This window comes from Coregonus clupeaformis, chromosome 12 (assembly GCF_020615455.1).
Source record: "Coregonus clupeaformis isolate EN_2021a chromosome 12, ASM2061545v1, whole genome shotgun sequence".
NCBI lineage: Eukaryota > Metazoa > Chordata > Actinopteri > Salmoniformes > Salmonidae > Coregonus > Coregonus clupeaformis.
Genome location: NC_059203.1, coordinates 6,995,417 through 7,018,968, shown reverse-complemented (window position 1 = coordinate 7,018,968; position 23,552 = coordinate 6,995,417). Strand labels below are relative to the sequence as shown.

At 47.2% G+C, this 23,552-nt stretch overlaps 1 protein-coding gene across 2 annotated transcripts in view; it reads right to left on the bottom strand.

The window, feature by feature from the left end:
• Positions 1–23,552, bottom strand: part of LOC123492029 (leucine-rich repeats and immunoglobulin-like domains protein 1) — a 47,111-nt gene that overhangs the window by 9,090 nt on the left and 14,469 nt on the right. The window contains exons 2-14 of one of the 2 annotated variants that reach the window (XM_045223670.1): positions 20,285–20,356; positions 19,199–19,273; positions 12,825–12,962; positions 10,968–11,111; positions 9,597–9,740; positions 9,168–9,311; positions 7,739–7,882; positions 5,752–5,832; positions 3,319–3,390; positions 2,749–2,820; positions 2,341–2,504; positions 1,650–1,988; positions 110–391 (exon numbers count right to left, since the gene is read on the bottom strand). In XM_045223670.1, the coding sequence (XP_045079605.1) occupies positions 110–391; positions 1,650–1,988; positions 2,341–2,504; positions 2,749–2,820; positions 3,319–3,390; positions 5,752–5,832; positions 7,739–7,882; positions 9,168–9,311; positions 9,597–9,740; positions 10,968–11,111; positions 12,825–12,962; positions 19,199–19,273; positions 20,285–20,356 (1,871 nt within the window). Of the gene's footprint in view, positions 1–109; positions 392–1,649; positions 1,989–2,340; positions 2,505–2,748; positions 2,821–3,318; positions 3,391–5,751; positions 5,833–7,738; positions 7,883–9,167; positions 9,312–9,596; positions 9,741–10,967; positions 11,112–12,824; positions 12,963–14,461; positions 14,709–19,198; positions 19,274–20,284; positions 20,357–23,552 lie in introns of those variants that run through there. The other variant, XM_045223671.1, reaches the window with a different exon arrangement.

Below are 23,552 nucleotides of genomic sequence, written 5' to 3'. Positions count from 1 at the left end.
GGAAGTAGTATCAATAATGGTCACCTGAACCATAAATCCTCAAACATTGTAGAGGGGTGTGGGTGAGTGTGTCAGTAGGTGTAGAGCATTGCCAGCAGTCAAGTCTTACTCAGCACGGTGAGAGAGGCATTGGCAGACACGGTGCCCGCTGTGTTCTTGGCGGTGCAGCTGTACACGCCCATGTCCTCCAGCTTGACGTCCATGATGAAGAACACGTCATCGTCAGGCATCACGTGCATCCGCCGCTCGCGTGCCGCCGGGAAGTCCGTGCCTCCGTCCTTTTGCCAGGCGATCTCGGGGGTGGGGTGCCCCTCGGCCGCACACTCCAGCTTGGCAGTGGTGCCCGTACGGATGGTGTTGTCTCGAGGGGTCTTCACAAACGTAGGCATGACTGTGTGGGAATGGAGGAGATGAGACACTGGGTTAGCCACAACAGAGATATACTGAGGTTAACACCACAGCTACATAACAGTCCCTCCCATTTTGCAATGGAGTGTAGAGAAAGTATGGCAGTTTTAAAAAGGTAATTTCCTGCAATTCTACACATTTTGTAATGACTTATGCCATGTTTATATGATATCTGTGAGAGCGACTAACAAAATCAATGAGCACTGAATGCGTGCCCAGTCAGTAATTTGGTGATGATTAGGCCTACTACAAGGATTAGATAGCTGGCTAAACTACTTTACCTAACAATCTAAAACAATATTAGCTGACATGGCCTAATTGAGTGACTAACAAGTGGAAAACTGTTGATGCACTACTACAATTTGAAATTGCACCTTGTGTATTCTACTTTTCTACCTCAACAGTAAGTTGAGACCCTGACTTAGTTCCAAAATCTGTATTTTAAGGTCGGGGTGCCCTAGCAGCCGCAGTGCCCTACGCACAGCGCGTAGTCTGCGTATAGGAAGAGGCGGTTCTGCTATCATTGTTTAGAAGTTGAATTGGGTTGGGGAGATGGCTAGGGAGACGGTTTCATTTGGGTGGGCAGGGCAGCCAGGAAACCAAACTACAGTCTGCCAGCAAACAATCAGTCAGCATCGGTTGGCCTAACTGAAAGGACGTGTAATATATGGGCACTGTCAGCACCACAACAAGCCTAAATCAATTTGTTCCAAATTCCACCCAGAGAAACTCACAGAGAGAGATGCAGAGGGACAGAGAGAGAGAGATACTTTGTTTAAGCTAAGAATTACCACTAATCTCATTCTGCCCTGTTATGGAGTTTAAATGGGGAAAATATCTACTAAATCAGCATATTACAGAGGGAAAATTATCCAACCACACGCACACAAACAAACAAACTAGGGCTGTCCCCGACTAAAAAAAATCTTGGTTGACCGAGAGTCGTCCTTTTCTTTCGACTAACCTGTACCCCCGCACATTGACTCGGTACCGGTACCCCCTGTATATTGCCTCATTATTGTTATTTTATTGTGTTACTTTTTATTTTCATAATTAACTTTAGTTTATTTAGTAAATATTTTCTTAACTCTATTTTCTTAAACTGCATCGTTGGTTAAGTGCTTGTAAATAAGCATTTCACGGTAAGGTGTTGTATTCGGCGCATGTAACAAATAGCATTAGATTTTGTATAAACCAGTCATACTGGGAGACAGTTAACACTTCAGGGCCTGGCAGCGTACCGTTGACAGTGAGGCGGGCCTTGGTGGAGTAGGAGGAGCCAAAGTGGTTGGTGATGATGCATTGGTATCGGCCCTCGTGGGCGAAGGTCACATGGCGCAGGTGCAAAATGGTGGTGTACTCCATCACCCCCCCGGCCTCATGCACCCCCCCGTGGTGAGCGCGCACGTGGGCAAAGTTCTCCACCTCAGCATGGCGGAGCAGCTCCTGGTCTTTGCGCCAGGCGAAGGTCATAGGTGAGCTGCTGCTGCTGGCCGCCGTGCACGTGAGGCGCACGTCACTACCCAGAACCGTCACTGTGGTCTCTGGCTGCACCGTGATCTGGGGCATAGGCAGGTCATCTACAGGAGAGAGACGGAGGGAGGGAGGAGAGAGACGGAGGGAGGACAAGAAAATGAGATAAGCATTATTCTTTGTAACCAAATGTTTTATCTCAGTGACAGAAGATATGTATACAAAAGTCTTGTTTAACACAAACATAAAGACAAACAAGGATTAGCACATCGCAGCTCAAACAAAGACACAAAATCAGACATTTGAACAAAATCACACAAACATAAACAAATACACACATATACTGTAAACAACCCTGAGCTGGAATCTAAAACACCATCTGGTCTTAGCTGCTGCCTGCGCTGTCTCAGGCAGAAAGCAACTGTACTGCCCCCCACCACACACACACCCACTACTCACCACAGACAAATCTCTCTGGTGGAGCCTGGAAGATGCTAGTACCCTTCAGGGTTTCGGGGTGGGCACAGGTAGCCTCTACGCCAGTCTGTAGCCCCCGGGTCATCAGCCACTCAGGGAACCAGTGGAGCTGACAGTCACACAGGAAACTGTCACTCTGGACGAGCCTGGGAGAGGAGGGACACTGTTAGGGCTAAATACATATATTCACTCTCTTTTATAGACTAGCTTTGATCTGAAAATAATGAACTTATTCCATGACTACAGCTGTATGGTGTAGCCATATCATAACATTGTGAAGATAATCACATTTTCCAGAGACGAGGTGTGAGGTGTGTGTGGGCGTGTGTGTGTACGTACGTGTGTGCATGTGTGTATGGTGTGTGTGTGTATTCATCATTGCGGACTCACAGGTTCCTGAGGCTCCTCATCTTGCTGAAGGCCTCTGACTGGATGGAGCGGATGGCGTTCTCTCCCAGGTTCCTGTTGTGACATTAAACAGAGGGCTGCCCGTCAGCACTGACAGAAAGGGGACATGGGTACACACATGCACATGCATGCACACACACACACACACAGCTGTGTCCCCGCCAGCCAAGGATCGCTGTGCCTTTATTTATAAGGGCTTATTTTAAACAAGGTGGAAAGATTCAGGCATCACAGACCAAGGATACTCAACTTTTCAATCACTTTTTTCCTAATGGCCAGAGTCTGTTTAAAGTAACGGCCAGAGCCTGTGAAGGGGCTTATATAAATTCCATTTATTCTACGAAACTGACCATATGCTCAATAACTTTGTTCCCCTGCACCAGGAAAAAAGGCCAAAGTTGAAGCTGCCTCTAACGAGAGGGAAGCAGCTGGCCCCACAAACTGCCCGTCTTCTCCTTTTCCAAAGACGCTATTAAATTGCTAGCAGCACTCTCAGGCAGCTACTTTTGGCAGCCGATCTCGGGGTCGCGCAGTGCATTGTGGGATACTCACAGGTACTCCAGGGCCTCCAGTCCTGAGAAGGCTTTCTTGGCCACCGACTTGATCTTATTTCCAAACAGAGTTCTGCAATTTCCAAACATGAAGGGTGCCGATAAACGGGAGAGAACACGGGGGAGAGAGAGGGAGGGGACGGGGGACGGACAAAAAACAGACACAGAGAGAGAAAGAGAGAGGAGGAACGGGGTGAGGGGAGGAGAAGAGAGAGAGAAAGGCACAATTAGTGGGGCTGAATCTGATAAGAGCAGAGGATTGAGGTATTGGAAATCCGAACTGTGTGGAGATTAGGAGGGTGAGGGACTCGGCCCTGCTCTGCTCTTCAAAGACCACTTATCTTTATTTGAATTTAATAGCGATGACGGGGGGCACATGAAAAGCAGGTTGTCTCACTGAGGGACAACACAGCTTGTAGAGAAATAAAAGTAGCCTTGTCAAGGCCCAGTTCAAGCAAGGAACACGCAGCTTGCCCCCTTCTGGGGGTGTAATCTGGGTCGCTCTTCAAAATACACCCCTCTACCCTCCCTCCCTCTCCTCCCCTTCCGTCCCTCCATCCATCCTTCCTCTCCTCTATCCGCCTTCCTTCCCAGGAGAAGCGGATGGACACAGGAGGCTGTTTCAGAGTTAAGACCCCTGCATCGGAACACTTCAATCCAGTCCCGCCTCCTCCACTCTCTTCTCTCCCCCTCTATATGGACCCACTGAAAATCGACACTGTGCAATGTAAATACAAATAGTGTTTTAACAACCATTGGGCGTGCATCAGCTTGGTTACCATTACAATAGGGGTTGCATCTTCTTAAATTCTATCAGAAAATGTCAAAGCTGAACAACCTCAGATTCATTTGTCAAGAGGTATTCATCAGGTGTTCTATAAGACAGCCAGGGACCCAGGGTCTTGGGGTCCTCCAGGCAGACGACTGGTCATGGACAGGACCTGTCAACTCCTGACAGAGAGGTCACACCTCCGCTCAGCCCTCTATTGACCGCCACATCAGCCAGAGCCCTGTGGTTCTCGACCCTACACAGGGAGACTGGCTGAACAACAGGCCTCAGCACAGAGGAGAACCACTCCTCACTGGAAGTCACTGCATTGCCATCCAATTTATTTATTTATCTTCTCTTATTTCCACCATCATTTTGCACATCTAGCCATTTACATGGCCTTTCATTCCAACCATATTGTCTTCAAGTAATCACATTTTGGAATGAATAAATACAATACTATAATGATATCACCCCAACTAACATATCTACATTCAATACATTAATGTATTTTACCTCCTAAAACAACAATGGGAAAATAGTGGTTGTTGTGAGAGCACAAGTTAACCAGAAAAAGCCAAGAGCACAAGTTCTCCCATGTGGGGATATTCACAATTCGATTTGGAGGGACATAAAGCGTGTGGAGGACACTGATGTCCCTCGCACTCTCTCTCTGTTTTTTCCCAGGGTTGGTGAGTGTTGTTTTCCGGCGGGATGGAGGGATTGTGCCAGCGCTGGGCTGCAGAGGGCCGCTTCCACTCCACCACTCACTACTGGACAAAAGGGGTGGGGAGACGGGGCCAATGTGGTATTTGATGTTGATGACCGAGCCCGCCCCCCAATTTCACCCTCTCTCAGTCCCTAACAACAGGCAGGCAGGGCCATGTTGCAGAGAGAGAGGAGCAGGGCTAGAGACGGAAAGACCTTCTGAGGCTCATCTCCAGCAGGCCAATAGAAAAGCCCTTTCAATAGGCTAGCACTCACGCAGGGAACGGCCTTAGTTGGACACCTGCTTTTCTCCTATATAGGATTGTTTAGGCCCCATTATGTTCGACTCTATGTTTATTGTGGTATGGTTGAATTTCTTAACCCTTTAACTAACATTTGACATTGCACTAGTCTAGATTCTGTGATAAAAAGGTTATATGAGAGATCACAACAAATTGGCATAGTTTAACCAACAAGTCAAGGCAGTTCAGCTCCCACCAACAGACAACCTCTGAACTTGGACACAAAGCAGTTTAGAGTCTGGTAAACAGAGATGAAAACCAGAATCAGGCTCATTTCAAGTTTCAAGCCAATTGCCGTTAAAATATTAATCTGCAAGCTTCATGAAAAAGCCTAATAAAACTCAGAGCAGCTCTTAAAGTAATCTCTCAGTGTTATACTTCCAAATGACATGTGGGGCCTGGAGGGGAGAGATAGACTGGAGCTGGAGCTGGTCCTGTCTAAAGCCAGGTCTGGGAAAACTACATATAGACTATAGGCAGTGGACAGGCCTCAGAAGGGAACTATGGGATTGTAGTAAAAAACCCTTCCCCCTGGACTGAAGGAGCTGTCCACAGAGCTGTATAGAATCACCTACCAGTGGCAGGTCAGCCAGCTCAAAGGGACCGATTCTGGGGAGAGGGGAGTGGGGGATGAGAGAAGGAGGGGGGTACTCACAGCTTGTTGAGGCTGTCCAGTCCAGAGAAGGCCCCATTGGTGTCCTCTATTGTGCCTGAGATGTCGTTATGGTCCAGTTCCCTGTGGAGAGAGAGAGAAAATAAGGGATAAGAAAGGTGGAGAGGAGGAGGAGAGCAAAACGAGAGCTGAAGCACTGTGTAGCCTTGGCAGAGACGGGGCTGGAAGTCACGGGTTACCACTCCACCCCCCACCCCCTTAACACCCCCCTGCACCTGGTCTAAAGAGCTAGCCTCTCTCCTGCTCTGCTCTGCCAGCCAAGCACATTCTTTCCTTTGTGAGGAGGAGGGGGGTGAAGGCACAAAACCCAACGCAGGCAAACACATGTATAATTCATGACAGCATGGAGGGATTGGCGGGCACACAATGCCTTTGGATACAGACAGTCAGTGCCTGAGTGTGGTGGCAGGTATGGCAGTCCCAACAGAGACTCAGAGCCTAATGAGTATAAAGAAAGACGTTAGCCATGTCCACGCCGAGCCGAGCCAGAATGAGATTCAATAAAACAACAGCTTTCAGTTTGAGTCTGCCGGGAAGTTTCCTAACACATGTTGAATGCAATTAATGAGCTTTTCCGACACACTACCTCGAACGGCTGAAGTCATCTGGGCAAAACAACAGCGGAACAAAGACATGAGTTGCCGCTCTATCGCATGCTTTGTTCCCTGTGCCGTTAAAATACTTTATTTCAAACTGAAAATCCTGTGAGTCTGATGGTCACCCATACCCCCTCCCAACACCTCCACCCTTCCCTAATCCCCTTTGGTTCCCTTTCCTCCATGGCCGGACTAGGCTGCCAATTTCCTATTCTTTCTGGCTGGCTGAGCGTGAAAGGCCGGTGCCTTCTTAATGCAGGCAGTGGCTGCGGGCCCCTGAGGACTGACCCCCCGGCTGAAATGCTCGACGTTTCTGGGCTTTCGCACCCACTGTGAACCTCCAGCCCCACGCCTCTACGGCCAGCAGCGCTACCCAATTAAAGCTGCCCCAGCTCCCTTACAGCCAGGGCCCGAGCCTACCCAGCGCTTCACTGATTAGATTAGAACTGCCTCAGAGAGAGAGAGAGAAGGGAGGAAAGCGAGGGAAGGAGAGCGAGGAAGAAAAAGGGTGAGCATAAAGGGAATAGGAAGTAAAATCTAAAGGAGAAAGCGAAAAGAGGAAAAAGGATGGGTGGAAAGAGTACGAACAGGCGAAACAAAGCAACCAAGTAAGAAAGAAAAGAAAGAGACCAAGAAAGAAAGAAAGAAAGAGTGGTTGGGAGAGGGGAGCCAAACAGAGGGCCTCTCACACAGCTGAACCCCCTCCCTCCAGCCCAACGCTCCCTCTGCGCCAGCAGAGAAAGACCTGTATATGCCTTGGCTTGTCACCCCACTGTGAGAAAGCAAAGGCCTGACTCTTTTCTCTGACTCTCTGGGAAGATCCCGGGCCAAAAAGACGTTAGTAGAAGGACCCACCCCCCAGCCTCCCTCTGCCTCTCTTTCTGCCTGTTCAAAGTCTGTGTAGAGGGTGGGGGGAGAGAAGTCACTCTCCCATACTGCTTTTCACTGCTCCGTTTAAAAAGGGCAAGAATCTCCAAGGAGGCAAATGACAGGGAACACATGTGCGTCCAATATCGATGGGAACCAACTACCAAACAAAGACAGAAGACGAAAACAGACGCACAAAAATAAAAGTTCTCACAGAATGAAACCATGACAATAGTGACGCATGCACACCTGGTAAACAGATACACATTAATATACATGGACGCAAACTAGATCTGTTTTGAAGCAATGGTCTAAAAACCAAACAGCAGCTAACCTCACTTGCTAAATGGCTCCTGAGGGGCTTAATAAAGCTATACTGAATATTGAATCCACATGAATAAAACGCAGACGCCAATATTGTATTGTTCTTAAATGAGTCACTTAAGATGAGTCTACAGAGTGGAACCATAGTTGTGTGTGCTCTGGGAGCAGTCAGGAGGACTTACAGGAGGCGCAGGGCCTTGAGGCCTCTGAAGGCACCCTCGGTGATGTGGCTGATGGCGTTGTGCCCCAGACGGAGTGTGTGGAGGTCCCCCAGCACCGCCAGGCTGCCCTCATCCAGACGACTCAGGTTGTTGTAGGACAGATTCCTGCAGGAGGTGAGAAGAGAGAAATGCATACGGTTTCAGGCTTGGACCAGAAGGACAAGTTTGCACAGCACTAAGGTATCCTAACCTACCTGACGTCATTATTCTCTACTTTATGTGCCTCTGGATGGATGTTGTATTTTTCCACTGTGGTGTCAGTTCAATATATGTTCATCCACAGCAGTTTCCTATCATGCTTGATTAGGAGTCGGGACACAAACCATTTAAAATTCATGTACATTTCCGGTTGGACAAATACACACTTCTCAAGACATATTTTCCCAGAGTTATGGTCCTGTCTAAGTAGGTACACGGTGTATCAGTGGTCGTAAATATGTCTTGTTTATCAGTGAGCGTGTTCAAAGGGTCTGTTGTGTGAGTGGCTGGGCTTTGCCTCTCTGAGGGGGGCTAGGATGGTCAGTCATGTGTGGTCAGTCTCTGTGATGCCCCGTCAGGCAGGCTGCCGTCTCATCCGGAATGTAATAACAGGCAGGTCATAAAGACAGCTTCTCTGCTACACCAGAGGGCTAACCAAGCCACTATCCTCCAGTATCCCACTGATATCACAGTCATCATGGCCCCGCTAATAAAATCATATAACCCCGGACTCGCAATGAGTGCAGTGAGTCGGCAACACAGATACACAGAGCAATCTGTCTCTCTCACACACACAGTGACACTGTGCGCAGACACACAGGAGCCTGACAGACAGCCTTACGGTACAGTTAGCGACGCCTGACCAGAGCTGAGCTCTACAGTAGTACAGTACAGTGGTGTAAGTATGTCAACCAGCCACAGGTTGTCGTAGTAATAATATATCCTTCATTAGACAGGGAGATCCCCCTGCAATTACCCTGTATCCCTACCAACAGAGGGTTACACACTCTTTACCAACCTGACAGAGATGTGAATACAGAGAGGGCTTAAGTACTGTCAATTTTCGCTTATTATGGGATAAACAGGCTTATAGTGAGAAGAGTGTGTGGTATTGAGCGCTAAGTGAGTCATGTAGCTCTGGTGAAGGTAAACGGATGGGCGCAACAGGGAACAGATTTAGGGTTAGTTTGTGGTAGGGGATCAACAAGAAGAGACAGGTGGTTGATGGTTGGAGGCTGGGGTAAGACGTTGTGGTCCGGAGCTGAAGGCTAGGGGATGAATACTGTAGTTTGTTTCTCAGGGGATGGGGATGAGGTAGGGATTGGTGCTGTAGTTACAAGGGTTGGGAGGTTTTTGGTGCTATGGTTAACCTGGGTTTGGAGGTTTTTGATGTGGTACTCAGAATACTTACAGCTCCCGTAGCCTCTGGCAGAACCTCCAGCCATCTGGGTTGATGTGGGAGATTGAATTGTTACTGAGGAAGAGCTGCAGCAAAGACGACAGGCCGTACAGGGAGCCACTGTTCACTTCCCTCAGGCTGTTGTAGTCCAGGTGACTGCAGGGGAGGAGGTGGTCACAGAAACAGGTTCGGACTAGGCATTAGGGGTAATGTAGTTTGGTACCAAACAAGAGATAGAACATTAGAGGTTGTCCAGTCACGTTTTTATAGTTTAGCTCATAAGAATAGAGCATAGAGTTGCTTGTGAAACAATTGTTAAGAGTGGAAACTCATGAGTGGAGCAGGAGAAAGTGGTCCTACAAGTTCTTGAGAGCAACTGATCTGAATTAGTCCTCAAGGCTAGGCAGGGAGTTAGGAGCAGTATGTTTGTATGTTACTTACAGCACTTTCATCTTGGCCAGGCCCCAAAAGGCTCCGTCGGTGAGCTTGCTGATGTTGTTCCTCTGTAGCTTGAGGACCTCCAGACTGGCCAGACCCTGGAAGGTCAGCCCCTCCACCTGCCTCACACGGTTCCTGTTCAGCTCACTGGAGGACAGGAAAACACAACACAGCAAGGAGTTAGAGAGAGATGCAATAATGAGCAGAGAAATTAGAGAGAAATATGGACTTACAGGTAGGTCAAAAAACCCTGAAGTAATACTGTAACACTTAGCAACACCATTCGGCCCCACAAAAACATAAGTGGCATTCCACGGTGGTATCTATTCCACCTGTGGCCAGCGATGTGTACCCCTGACAGCTGAGGTGAGGGTTTATAGACTAGGGTCACGTTCTGACCTGGGCACCCCAACACATGATCACAAACCTTCATTAACCATGCTAGGGTTAACTAGAGGAGCAAACTAAGTCATCAAAAAACATTAAAACAGCACCGACTTGTAGGGCAGGGCATCTGCATTCACTTCTCCAACTAAAAGAGGACTACATCTGTTGAGAATGTACTGTAAACAGTTAACCTCTCAATGTACTTCTTAGAGTAATCTCACAGGGACACGCAAAGGGAAAAATACTAATTATCCTGCGAGATAAAAAACCCTTTGCCTTCTGTATCAAAAGAGTTCTGCGATAGCTTTGTACCAGTGGATCTGTGCCCCTGGCGTGTGAGGTTTAACATCACAGCCCAGGAGCGCAGCTGAACAATAAACATCCACACAGCGTCTTTGTGTGTCCTCCATGTTGCCACAAGCATTCTCAGATACAGTGTCACCAGGAACACCTGTTTGAACAATACCCACCTGGTAAAACTGGGAGGGCTGTGGAGAGAAGGGAGCCATGTCTACAATAGAGTAGACTCCCGTTACATGTGTCTTTTCTCCCCAGAGTGGGAGTGTTGAGGTATGGATGGGTCTGACCTAGCCCCATGCTGCAGGGGAGGGAAGACAATGACAGAGAGCAGGGCTCTGGGAGAGGAGAGAGCTAGCCTACCACGGGCACAGGACATAAATCAGCCATGGTATCGGTCTGATGTTGACCAATGCTGCTACCCTGGAGGGGAGAGGTTCACACTCTCCACAACAAATGTGACTGTATCAAACGAGCCTCCTTAGATGTTTCCAACTTTCCAGTGTTCTTTTCCCTCCAACATCTGTGTGGGTACTATACACTATCTCTTTAACAACTGGCCCAGGGTCCGTTTTGTTGTTTATCTCATGATGGTTGAGGATAGGCTAGGAGGCGAATAGGGAGAGTTTACAAACATGTTTTTCAGTTAGCTGCGAGGTGTCTGTAGAGGTGGTATGGAACAGTACTCACAGTTGGGTGAGCTTGGGGAGCTGGAAGCCTTTGACAGGGACCTGAGAGATGCGGTTCCGGCTCAGTCTCAGAACCTGCAGGGACGAGGAGAGCTGGTCCAGAGCACCAGCCTCCAGGAACTGGATCTTGTTGTTGCTCAGGTACCTGGAAGACAACATAGCACATTGTCAGGGATCCTCAATGGACAAGAATACACTGCCGATTTTGCAGGTTTTCCTACTTACAAAGCATGTAGAGGTCTGTAATTTTTATCATAGGTACACTTCAACTGTGAGAGACAGAATCTAAAACAAAAATCCAGAAAATCACATTGTATGATTTTTAAGTAATTAATTTGCATTTTATTGCATGACATAAGTATTTGATCACCTACCAACCAGTAAGAATTCCGGCTCTCACAGACCTGTTCGTTTTTCTTTAAGAAGCCCTCCTGTTCTCCACTCATTACCTGTATTAACTGTACCTGTTTGAACTCGTTACCTGTATAAAAAGACACCTGTCCACACACTCAATCAAACAGACTCCAACCTCTCCACAATGGCCAAGACCAGAGAGCTGTGTAAGGACATCAGGGATAAAATTGTAGACCTGCACAAGGCTGGGATGGGCTACAGGACAATAGGCAAGCAGCTCGGTGAGAAGGCAACAACTGTTGGCGCAATTATTAGAAAATGGAAGAAGTTCAAGATGACGGTCAATCACCCTCGGTCTGGGGCTCCATGCAAGATCTCACCTCGTGAGGCATCAATGATCATGAGGAAGAACAGGGATCAGCCCAGAACTACACGGCAGGACCTGGTCAATGACCTGAAGAGAGCTGGGACCACAGTCTCAAAGAAAACCATTAGTAACACACTATGCCGTCATGGATTAAAATCCTGCAGCGCAAGCAAGGTCCCCCTGCTCAAGCCAGCGCATGTCCAGGCCCGTCTGAAGTTTGCCAATGACCATCTGGATGATCCAGAGGAGGAATGGGAGAAGGTCATGTGGTGTGATGAGACAAAAATAGAGCTTTTTGGTCTAAACTCCACTCGCCGTGTTTGGAGGAAGAAGAAGGATGAGTACAACCCCAAGAACACCATCCCAACCGTGAAGCATGGAGGTGGAAACATCATTCTTTGGGGATGCTTTTCTGCAAAGGGGACAGGACGACTGCACCGTATTGAGGGGAGAATGGATGGGGCCATGTATCGCGAGATCTTGGCCAACAACCTCCTTCCCTCAGTAAGAGCATTGAAGATGGGTCGTGGCTGGGTCTTCCAGCATGACAACGACCCGAAACACACAGCCAGGGCAACTAAGGAGTGGCTCCGTAAGAAGCATCTCAAGGTCCTGGAGTGGCCTAGCCAGTCTCTAGACCTGAACCCAATAGAAAATATTTGGAGGGAGCTGAAAGTCCGTATTGTCCAGCGACAGCCCCGAAACCTGAAGGATCTGGAGAAGGTCTGTATGGAGTGGGCCAAAATCCCTGCTGCAGTGTGTGCAAACCTGGTCAAGACCTACAGGAAACGTATGATCTCTGTAATTGCAAACAAAGGTTTCTGTACCAAATATTAAGTTCTGCTTTTCTGATGTATCAAATACTTATGTCATGCAATAAAATGCAAATGAGTTACTTAAAAATCATACAATGTGGTTTTCTTGATTTTTGTTTTAGATTCCGTCTCTCACAGTTGAAGTGTACCTATGATAAAAATTACAGACCTCTACATGCTTTGTAAGTAGGAAAACCTGCAAAATCGGCAGTGTATCAAATACTTGTTCTCCCCACTGTATGCTGATAACGTTGGCACAGCATTTCCTATAGGAGAAATGTAGAGAGAAGGTTTGACATGAGAGCTAAGAGGATGATCTTACAGGTCTTTGATCTGGAGACCTGCTGGGAAACCTTGAACTCTGACTTCTGTGATGTCATTGTTGCTCAGGTCCAGTGTTTCCACGGAGACCAGGTCTCTCATCCGCCTCCCATCAATGGTGCGGATCCTATTGTGGTGTCTGGAAATAAAACATCATAACGAACTGTTAGGAGAAAACTATACTGAACAGAAATATAAACGCAACATGCAACAATTTCAAAGATTTTACTGAGTTACAGCTCATATAAGGAATATTCAGTCAACTGAAATCAATAAATTAGGCCCTAATCTATGTATTTCACATGACTGGGCAGGGGCACAGCCATGGGTGGGCCTGGGAGGGCATAGGCGCACAATTGGCCCAGCGTTGTCCAGGTTTGGCCGGGGTAGGCCGTCATTGTAAATAAGAATTTGTTCTTAACTGACTTGCCTAGGTAAATAAAGGTGCAATAAAAATAAAATAAAATAGGCCCACCTACTGGGGAGCCAGGCCTAGCCAATCAGAATGTTTTCCCCCCACAAAAGGGCTTTATTACAGACCAAAATACTCCTCAGAACATCTGTGGCATTGTGTTGTGTGACAAAACTGCACATTTTAGAGTGGCTTTTTATTGTCCCCAGCACAAGGTGCACCTGTGTAATGATCATGCCGTTTAATCAGCTTCTTGATATACCACACCTGTCAGGTGGATGGATTATCTTGGCAAATGAGAAATGATCACTAACAGCGATGTAAACAAATTTGTGCACAACATTTGAGAGAAATTTTTTTTTGTGAAATTTGGAAAATTTCTGGGATCTTTCATTTCAGCTCATGAAACATGGGACCAACACTTTACATGTTGCGTTTATATTTTTGTTCAGTATATCTTCAGAGGATAAGATGTGTTCAGAACCTGAGGAGAGGAACACCAGGAGAAGAAGAACAAAGCTTATACCCTTCTCAATCAACTTCAGATGCTTGTTTTAGAAGCAGTTGTAAAGCACACACAAACCCTCCTCTTCTCCAAACCCACTCAGGAACAGAGTTCACAGAGTATCCCTGCTTCAGGGGCAAACGTGTATTTTGAGAGTCTACAAAGAAACCCCGGTCCTCTCCAAATACTCCCAAGGGCACCTGCAGACTGACACCAACAGCCAAGTCATGGAACATTCTGGATTGATGAGTCCATTATTCTCTCAGAGCACTTGGATAAAGCAAAGTTTTAGCCACTTGAGAGTGTGATGAGTCAGAGGTCAACATACACTGATACTGATGCTTGGGCTCAAGTAAAGGTAATCAACAGACACCCACCCAACCAACAGACACCAACCCCAACCAGCAGACACCAACCCCAACCCTAACCAACAGACACCAACCCAACCCTAACCAACAGACACCAACCCAACCCTAACCAACAGACACCAACCCAACCCTAACCAACAGACACAGACACTAACCCCAACACTAACCAACAGACAACAACTCAACCCTGAGCAACACAGTGTCTTACTACAACAAACATAGATCCAAGCAAAGCTTCATCAGAGAAGGTCTTATTCGTGACTATGATGTTTATGGCTTGTTTATTGGTGTTAAATGTAACCGACTACTTTCAAATCAAATGGAGGAAGACTTGGCTATACGAAAGGACTTACATTTTAAGCATTGTCCAACTCTGTCCCTCCTGACAGTCCAGTTAAGCCTGCAGTAGGTGGCCTGAGAAAGAGGGCGAGTTTTTAAAAAGCTCATTTTTATTTTGGCCTGCTCTCTGCTCTGCAGGAATGGTGGGTCACAGTCTCTCTCCACATCTGTGGTTTATTTTGGTGTTGGCTGGAAGGGATGGGAAAAATCCACCTCTGAGCTGCAGAAAGACAGATGGACAGCAACAGAGCTGCACAGGAATCCCAGTCACTTCCCCCTGTGTACCTATACCCAGTACTGGCACAGGGGTAAATAACAAAAGACACACATGTGCATACAGACCCCCCCCCACACACACTAACAGAAGGACATACACACAGACGGTACACAAACACAAAACTCCCACACAGATGTATATAGGCCTATACACACATAAACATGTGAACAGACAGATACAAACACAGACAAATCCACACGGACAGAGACAGGAAACAGACACAGACTTCTTTTAGGTGTCCAAATGGTTGACTCTTCCTCAGCCTGCCATTGTGTGTGTGTGTGTGTGTGTGTGTGTGTGTGGAGGGAGGGAGGTGGAGCCAGTGAAGGCCAGTGTTACCCGAGCAGGGATGAAAGACTGTGCTCAATGACACACCACAGTAGGGCGGGGCGATATCACCAGAATATCAACAGGGAGGGGTTATTGTGACAGGGCAAGAACCAAAGTGTTGGTCAGTGTTTTCCAGTGGACCCTAATTAGTTGTTACATTAAATGCTTTCTCTTACTTGATGTAGCTAAAATATGCATGCTTACCCTATTCTTCTCTGATTTAGAATATAGCTACCGTTGCACAAGCAACATGCTGATCTAGGCCTACACCAGCACTGGTATCAGGCTGTATTAGCTAGCTAACTTTGCTCAGACTAAGTACATTTAGCTAGTTAACTAGCTGGTGATTAGCATTAGCGGCTGACACAATTGATTTTTGCCACAAATTGCTAAGAAAAGACAAACTAGCTGTTTGCAGACAGTAAGATCCACAAACTAATAGGGTCATTACAGAACGCTTGTGGATTTATATTAAGCAAAGTGGAAAGCAGCATCATTTTTACCAACATCTTGTTGCATCTGCAGCATTGACCATGCAGACTGTCACTCTGCGTGAACTGCAAGTGGTTGTGACTCGTGGTAGAGCAAAAACTGCTCTCCATGAGTGACGAGGGCGGGACTTGGTGTGTGGAAGGAGAGTGGGAGAGACGACGCAAGTAGCAAACAGAGTAAACTATAAAAATGGACATTACACACAGTGTAGCAGTGTAACACATTTAACAAACCAAACATCTATATACTGTTATACAAGGTAAAGTAAAAACCCCAACCTGTACCTATATCAACACCGTTATATACTAAAATACGGTATACCGCCCAGCCCTATACCACAGCCCCGGTAGCACCTCCCTGACACTCCGGCTAGTGTTACTGACCCCCTTCTCTCACACACCACACCACACCCTCCATGTGAACTGAACCCAACAGCACGCACACACGTACTGCTGATCCCTGCCTGGAATTCCTGTCACCCCAAGAGGATCAGGGTCAGTTCCATTCCAACACTAGTCTCTTCACTAACTGAAATTAACATGACACTTGACTTAAAATAACGCCATGAGTAAAACAAAGTCAACACAAGGAACCTAATTTAGAGTCGACTCCCAGACCCCGCATCAAACAGTGTTTGGTAAAATTGTACGTTGGTCCTACGGTGTCTCCAGACAGGTGTTCCACCAGTCAAACTGCATCAAAACACACACACACAACACACACACAGATGGTCAAATAAGACTCCCTGTAGGCCCTTTACTCTGGGCCATGAGGGGAGGTGGGTCCCACTGCAGCCCAGAGCCCAACTGAATAAACAGTGGTGTAAAGCGTTAAGGATGAGTCTCAGGCCCTCACTCTCCTCCCTGACCTACATGAAGCCCCTGGGAAGCCCAGAGGCAGAGAGGATTGAGGCTCTACTGAACAGGGAAGGAGGGGTGAGGAGGGAGGGGTGGGGGAGGGGTGAGGAGGGAGGGGGTGGGGGGGTGAGGAAGGGTCAACAGCTGCTGACCCTTGCTGGGAAAAACTAGGCAGTCTTGGCTCAAGCAGGAGGGCGAGGCTGGCCTGGATCTCTCGGTCTCTCAGATGCTGACTGCAACGTCCAGCTCTCCCTTCCCCTCTCTTCTCCCTCTTCCTCCCAGTACAGTCCCTCATTCTTTCTCTTCTCAACCCCATCCTCCCACAGCCAGAATAGTCCAGCTGTGTAACACTCAGTGGATGGGTGAGGGGAGGGATGGGGACGGGGGCTGTGTTTATCTCATTGCCAATGCAATTTTGGGGGTTGGCTTTCCCCCTCTCTTTGATGTCTGGGGTAGATTCAACAGATCCCTTTATTCCAAATCTCATCATCCATTTAGCCAGTTGATTTCCTAGGGTCGGTTTTGACACCGCTTTTAATGTTGAGGGTGCTGATAATAAAAGCGTTTACACTACTGCCCTTTCTCCCATTTCCACAGTGATCTTTGTGGATTCTACCTCGTTTTGATGTTGGGAATGAAGACAATAGAACAGTTATTTTAAATCATTTCATCCCATTAACCATGTGATTTTCATGGAGTTGTTTTGACACCTCTTTGAAGTTGGAAAGGCGGATGCCGGACAATGGAGAAGTCTCACTCTCCCCTGGCCCATGTGATTCTAAGGGGGTTTGGTGGCCTGCTGTGGCATTGTTGGAGCGTGGGAGCCCTGCTGCATTCTGGGAGAGCAGGATGCCAGGTGCATTGTGGGAGTGTGGGAGCTCCAGGCTGGGGTGGGGCCACGGTTGATCTGAATGGCTGATCTGAGAGCAGTGATTAATCCAAGCCAAAGCCCTGCGGCCACACAGATTAGCTGGTTAGGGCCACTGAGTGGCTTATCTGCATGATGAACTCCACAAGCTAGAGATCAAAAGAACCGCTGGGCGTGTGGGAGAGAGAACGAGTGAGATGGGGAGAGAGAGAGAGGTAGCGAGGCAAAGAGAAAACAAGAAAGTGCCTGGTCTTGTCAGGGAGAATCACCATACGCTGCTTCAGAAACACTGTTGGAGGCCAGCTGTTTGAAGGGCTGACATAATAGAGTGGAGCACAGAGGCTGGTCTCACTGTGGCCATCAGCTCTTCCTCTCCTCTCAGCCAAGAGGGAAGCCAGCGCAGGTCAGGGGATGGTGACAGACAACCCTCTGTTCTAGCACCCTTTCTCTCTCCTTCCTCTCCCTCCCTCTCTCTGCGGCTGCAGTCTCACACAGCACTGCTGTCTGACAGCATTCCTGTCGCTCTCCACCACGGGCAGAGGAATTTAGTCCGCACTTCCATCCAGCCAGGATCTGCCATGGCAAACAGACCAGAAGGTGGGGGGTTGATGGTGGGGGGCGGACAGGGAGCTGTTGAGGTGGGGTTACTCGTGGGCAAAACCTGAGCTCCATTACTTCCCCCCTCGAAATGGCCGCCTTGTGGCGGTAACAGTGATGTCATCCTGAGCCAGCCCTTTTCCCATCCCCCAACACTTCCTGTCACCTTCTTACAGTAAGCCCTGTGAGTGACAGCTCCAGCTGCAGGTTCTACTCCTTTCAGCTGTGCAGCTTTGGAAAGATATGCCTCTTCCCGTCATGCACTGAGCTTCCCATAGCAACAGGCTGAGAATCAGGCCAAAAAAAGAAGCTTGTCCCGAGCAGAGAGTAGAGCTATGCACCGCACAGTCTCCTGAACTAGTGTTCATTTCAAACACGTAGCCTAACTGAAAACCTTGTTGAGGCTTTAGAGTGACCTAGAATCAGGCAGAATATTGTAAAAGGCAATGAAAACAACTCACAAAAAACAAAGCAGATTTTTTTTCTTCAAACTCAAACATTTCCTAATGAAGTTTCACATATCGCTGAATTAGAACTTTGTCAGAAATCTGATGGAAAGTGAGACAGTTACAGTGAGAACACTACACAGCCTATTTTGAGGGACCGATGGATGATCCATAGGGAGAGGCAGGGATGACTATTACAAACACTGAAAGTGATGCATAGTGATGGTCCGTTTAACAGGAACCTGATGGACTGTTACAACCACCAGAGTGAGTGCATTAAAGTGGGTGTTACAGACGTGTGATACCAACAGACAAGCAGGCTACAAACTGCCTTTAACAGTAACAGTTGTGACAGAGCCTATGGGCTTTCTCTCCTGTTACAGGTTGAGTGAGAAGATGTAATGTTCCTTAGCCACAATGAGAGGTGAACTGTTGGAGTATGGAAAACAACAAGTACTTACTTACTCTGTAGGCCAAGCAAGCAGGACAGTGTCACAATTGTGTGTCTGTTTGTTAAGGGGGCCACTAGGCTCACAGCTGTGACACACACACACAGCGGCTCTTTCCAAATAGGGCAGTAAATCTCCTGTGAGATGCCAGCGTAGGCAGTCCCTCCAGGCAGTTTCACAACTTTAACCAGGATAGAACTCTGGAGCACTTTCTTAGTGCTCCGCATAGTCAACATTACACCTCCATTCAACAGAGGCAATCATTGCATCTCTGATATACTACCGTCATAGCATAGCAATTCAAATAGAAAGTGTGTCTCACTAGTATTCTTGGTCATACCTAAACTTGCCCTCAAACAAACATTGATAATTCGGTGAGGGACAGTGTGATGCCAGCTTGACATCCCCATGGCGGTAAATGAAATGTGTACTCACAGGTAGAGGGAAGCGATCTTAGACGCAGCCGGTCCTAGATCAGGGATGGACGTCAGCTCATTATGGTCCAGGCGCCTGAGGGAAACATAGAAGCAATGATGTTAGAGGACATTATGGATTGAAAGGAGAAAGTAACTGAACACTGTATTGAGATAACACTGCTGTGAATTGACTGATCAAGTTTTATTTGGAACTGAACTTGAGGACACAAGGTGTCCTCATAGTGTAGTAGTCTAGTAAGGAAGTGGATCAATATGGTGCCAGAGTATCTGAAGTGCATTAGAATAATTCCTATAACAACAGAATTGTATGCGAGTAAAAACATAAATGGATAAAGCGGTGTCAGGCTAGTGTGTGCTTGGCCTCTGACAGGTGTCAGAGTGTCTGTGCCCTCCCTGCCTGGGTTGAGATAGACCCTCTTGAGCGTATCAAATATTCATAAGCCAGGGTTCGGCCTGCCTGGTGTCAGGTGATGGAGAAAGCTTAATATCCTCAATTGGACTCATTTCAAGACAATACATACAAGGATAAGATAATGTGGAGTGCATGTGACTGAGAATAAATGTCAATTAAGACTGCTATACCATATATCAGTAAGGGGCCTGACTATTATGGTGAGTGTAAGTGATTGTGTGAGATGCCGAACTACTGCAGTGTTTGTTCAGGGTACTGTCCAGTAAGGATATCATTGATGCCACCTCTAACGCTAGCATTGGGAAGCCTGCTAGGCCTATTGCTAAAAGAAAGCATTTTTTTTGCCTAAACACACATACACTGCATAGAGACACACAGCAAGGCGTGCGCATGCCAGCACACACACACATCCACTAGGAAGTGAAGGTGAAGCACATTGTGAGGAGTTGCATTCATAGATTAGCTGTCTGCTTGCCAATCGATCCTATTCTGTTCTGATTGACAGCCATTGAAAAGGCTGAGCCCAGTCCCCACACACACAGCCAAGGGGAACTCCTGGTTGAGAGAAGATGAACAGACAGACAGAGACAGAGACAGAGAGAGAGAGAGAGAGAGAGAGAGAGAGAGAGAGAGAGAGAGAGAGAGAGAGAAAATCAGGTCTGAGGTACTTACAGCTCTCGTAGGTTTGGGAGGTTTGAGAAGACTTCGGCGTCAACGGCTGTCAGCTTGTTGTGGCCAAGATTTCTGTGAGGAACAAAACAAGCGAATTAGTATTGCTGACACACTCACCACCACCAGAACCTCCATTTCACATGTGTTTTTTCAACTGTGCCACCTCCCTATAACATTGTGACAAACCTGTATTCCCATTTGAGTTCTGATTCAGGGGTTCCCAATCAATAGTGAGTCTGGCTTGGTTTACACCAGGGATGGGCAACTGGCAGCCCTCTGATCAATAAAAAAAAAGATATAATAATAATAATATTTGAAACTCAGTCGGGGTCTCAACTTACTGTTACAAATTAAAATAGAATACAAGGTGCAATTTTGAAATTTGGTTGTGCATCAGCAGTTTTTGTTATGCAAGTCACTGATAGTCACTCAATTAGACCATGTCAGCTAACATGTTTTAGATTGGTAAATTAGTCTAGCGGCCTGCTATCGAATTACCAGCTGGGGGGGCATTGATTTTGTTAGTCAGTCTCACTCAGATTTCATATTTAAAAAACTGCTAACAATTCTTTCCACCCTATGGCATATTTTTTTTTATTTTACCTTTATTTAACTAGGCAAGTCAGTTAAGAACAAATTCTTATTTACAATGACGGTCTACACCGGCCAAACCCGGACGACGCTGGGCCAATTGTGCGCCGCCCTATGGGACTCCCAATCACGGCCGGTTGTGATACAGCCTGGAATCGAACCAGGGGGTCTGTAGTGACGCCTCAAGCACTGAGATGCAGTGCCTTAGACCACTGCGCCACTCGGGAGCCCAATATAATGTGTAGAATTGCAGGAGATTAGCTGTAAATCAGCAAATTTCTCTCAGCCCCATGACAAAATGTGTACAATTGCAGCAAACTCGCTTTAAAACTGCAACATTTTCTCTATGCCCCATTGCAAAATGTGTAAAATTGAACAAATTGAACTTTGCACATGTGGGAACGCATACCCGCGAGCAACTGCGGCCCCTCATGATGACTTCAGATTTTTTGTGGCCCCCACCACCATCAAAGTTGCCCATCCAAGGTTTACACAATGTAGCCCACAGCCATCAATCTGTGTACAAGTCAATTTTCAGTTTAGAGTAAACATGCAATAAAGTAAACATGCATTAAATAGCCACCACTTCACTTGCACGGTGACTAACATTAAATAGTGATTTGTTCAGAGATATTGTGCGTAATTTGGTCAGATGCTCGATTAAGTGTGTTAGAAATGGAGATTTCCGGATTGTGAAGTCTCACAAAGGATGGTGACAGATTCTATGGTAGCCTGTCAGTTATGTTCACAAAGACCTGTCCACGACAGATTACTAGTAGCCAGACAGAGTTCATCAAACCGTAGAAAATCCTGTGAGCCAAATACACTCATAAACAAATGTCTCTCACAAACAAATGGGCGTACACACACATATGCACACACACACACACACACGTTTAATCTAATACTTCTCGTCAGCAGACACTGGGGGCTGCAGTCTACTAGTGAAAGCAGTGTTTCAGTGAGGTCTGCTCTGAGACAAAAGGAGCCCAAATCCCTGGCTGCCTCCAGACATGAGAGATGGGCTAGGAATGTTTCACAAGCCTGTGGAGAAATGGTGCTTGTTCCCAGAGTCTGGGGACAGATTTACCTGACACACCACATTCCTGCTCCTTCCTCTGGTGGCAGGCAGCCTGCACAGCCTCAGCAGACCGCTCTGCTCTGAACAGGGTCTGGGTCTGGGAGAACTGCTCTTTCCTACACACTTTCACTACAGGTTACGAGGTTAAATAAACCCATCAGACTTGAGAGAAACTTGGAATTATAATAAAAAGGCCTTCTTCAATAGTCACAGATCCCATGTGTTGCACATCTGCCTCTCTTTCCAGCTTTCTGCACCCTCTTTACCTCTCTCTCTCTATTCCAACACCTTTCCTGCTCTCTAGCTCCCTCTCCCAGTGTCTGTGGAGAGAAGTCACTCTCTCTACAGTATGCGTGTGTGAGGGGATAAATGGTAACGTGTGCCCCGCAGGCAGAGCTCTGACAGGGCGGTGTGTTATGATCATTGGCTGGTCCCTCCCGCCACCATTGTGCCACAGATTGCAAAATTGCTGTCCCTGCTACAGGAGGCAATTACCTCATTATACTGAAGCAAAGTGAAAAATCACAGGGTTTCCTCCGCCCGGCTGGGCCGGGGGGTACGAATACAGTTGAGAACACCGCCGCAGGTCAGCAAGCAACACCGACCGCAGTTATCTTCCACAGAAATCAGCGCCAGCCTTTAACAAGGCCCCGGTTGCTACAAACTGAGGATAATGAAGCTTAGGCCTTACTGGAGAGCTCCTCATTACAAAACAACCAATAAAACAACACAACTCAGAAAGTAAGGCTGCTGTCATGCCCCCGAAACAGGTTTCAGGAGAAAGAACAGGCTCAGCGCTATATTGGTATAGGATACTACAGAAATGTAAAGCATGTAATTGTTTGCTGTTGTCCATTTAGAGTAGAGTGAAGAAAGGTCACATTTGAGAGCAAAACCTGCCGTACTGGTGCCAGAGGCGACAATAACAAACAAACTGTGTGTGTGTATTCCCAGTCTACTGATAGGCCAAGGGGAAGGGAGTGTTTACGCAACTTCAGATTTGTCTTCTCTCTTTATTGAGCTTCATTTTCTTGCCTATCTGATCTGATAAGTTTCACTGTGTTTTAACACCTACTGTATGAGCAGCCGGTGATAATGCCACTGTTTCCTTCTACTCTACGGTTACGAGTAGAGGGGGTGGGGTTACGCCCCACTGACTGGAGCTAACGCTCTCTAAAGCCTGCCATACCATATCATACCATTCTGCCTCTCAGGGGCAAAACTCAATATACTGGGCACAGCTAGGGCTGTTGCGGTGACCGTATTACCACCACACCTGCGGTTACGAGTCATGAAGGCAGTCAAATTCCACGTGACCGTTTAGTCACGGTAATTAGGCTTCTCTAAGTTCTGATGCTGCTGCTGGTCATTAGTAGCCTAACAAACTTGCTAACTGCCTGGTACTCAGCACTCTATTGTCCCTCTAATCACTCTGACATCAATGTATTCGAAAATCTAATCAAACACTTCATGAGAGCCCATGAGCGCATGTTTCGCAACATTTCTATAGACTATTTAATTGCGCGAGAAAACAGAGTGATGGCCTCTACTAAAAAGAGGAGGATCCCATCAGCTTTTCTATAGGCAAGGCCTACT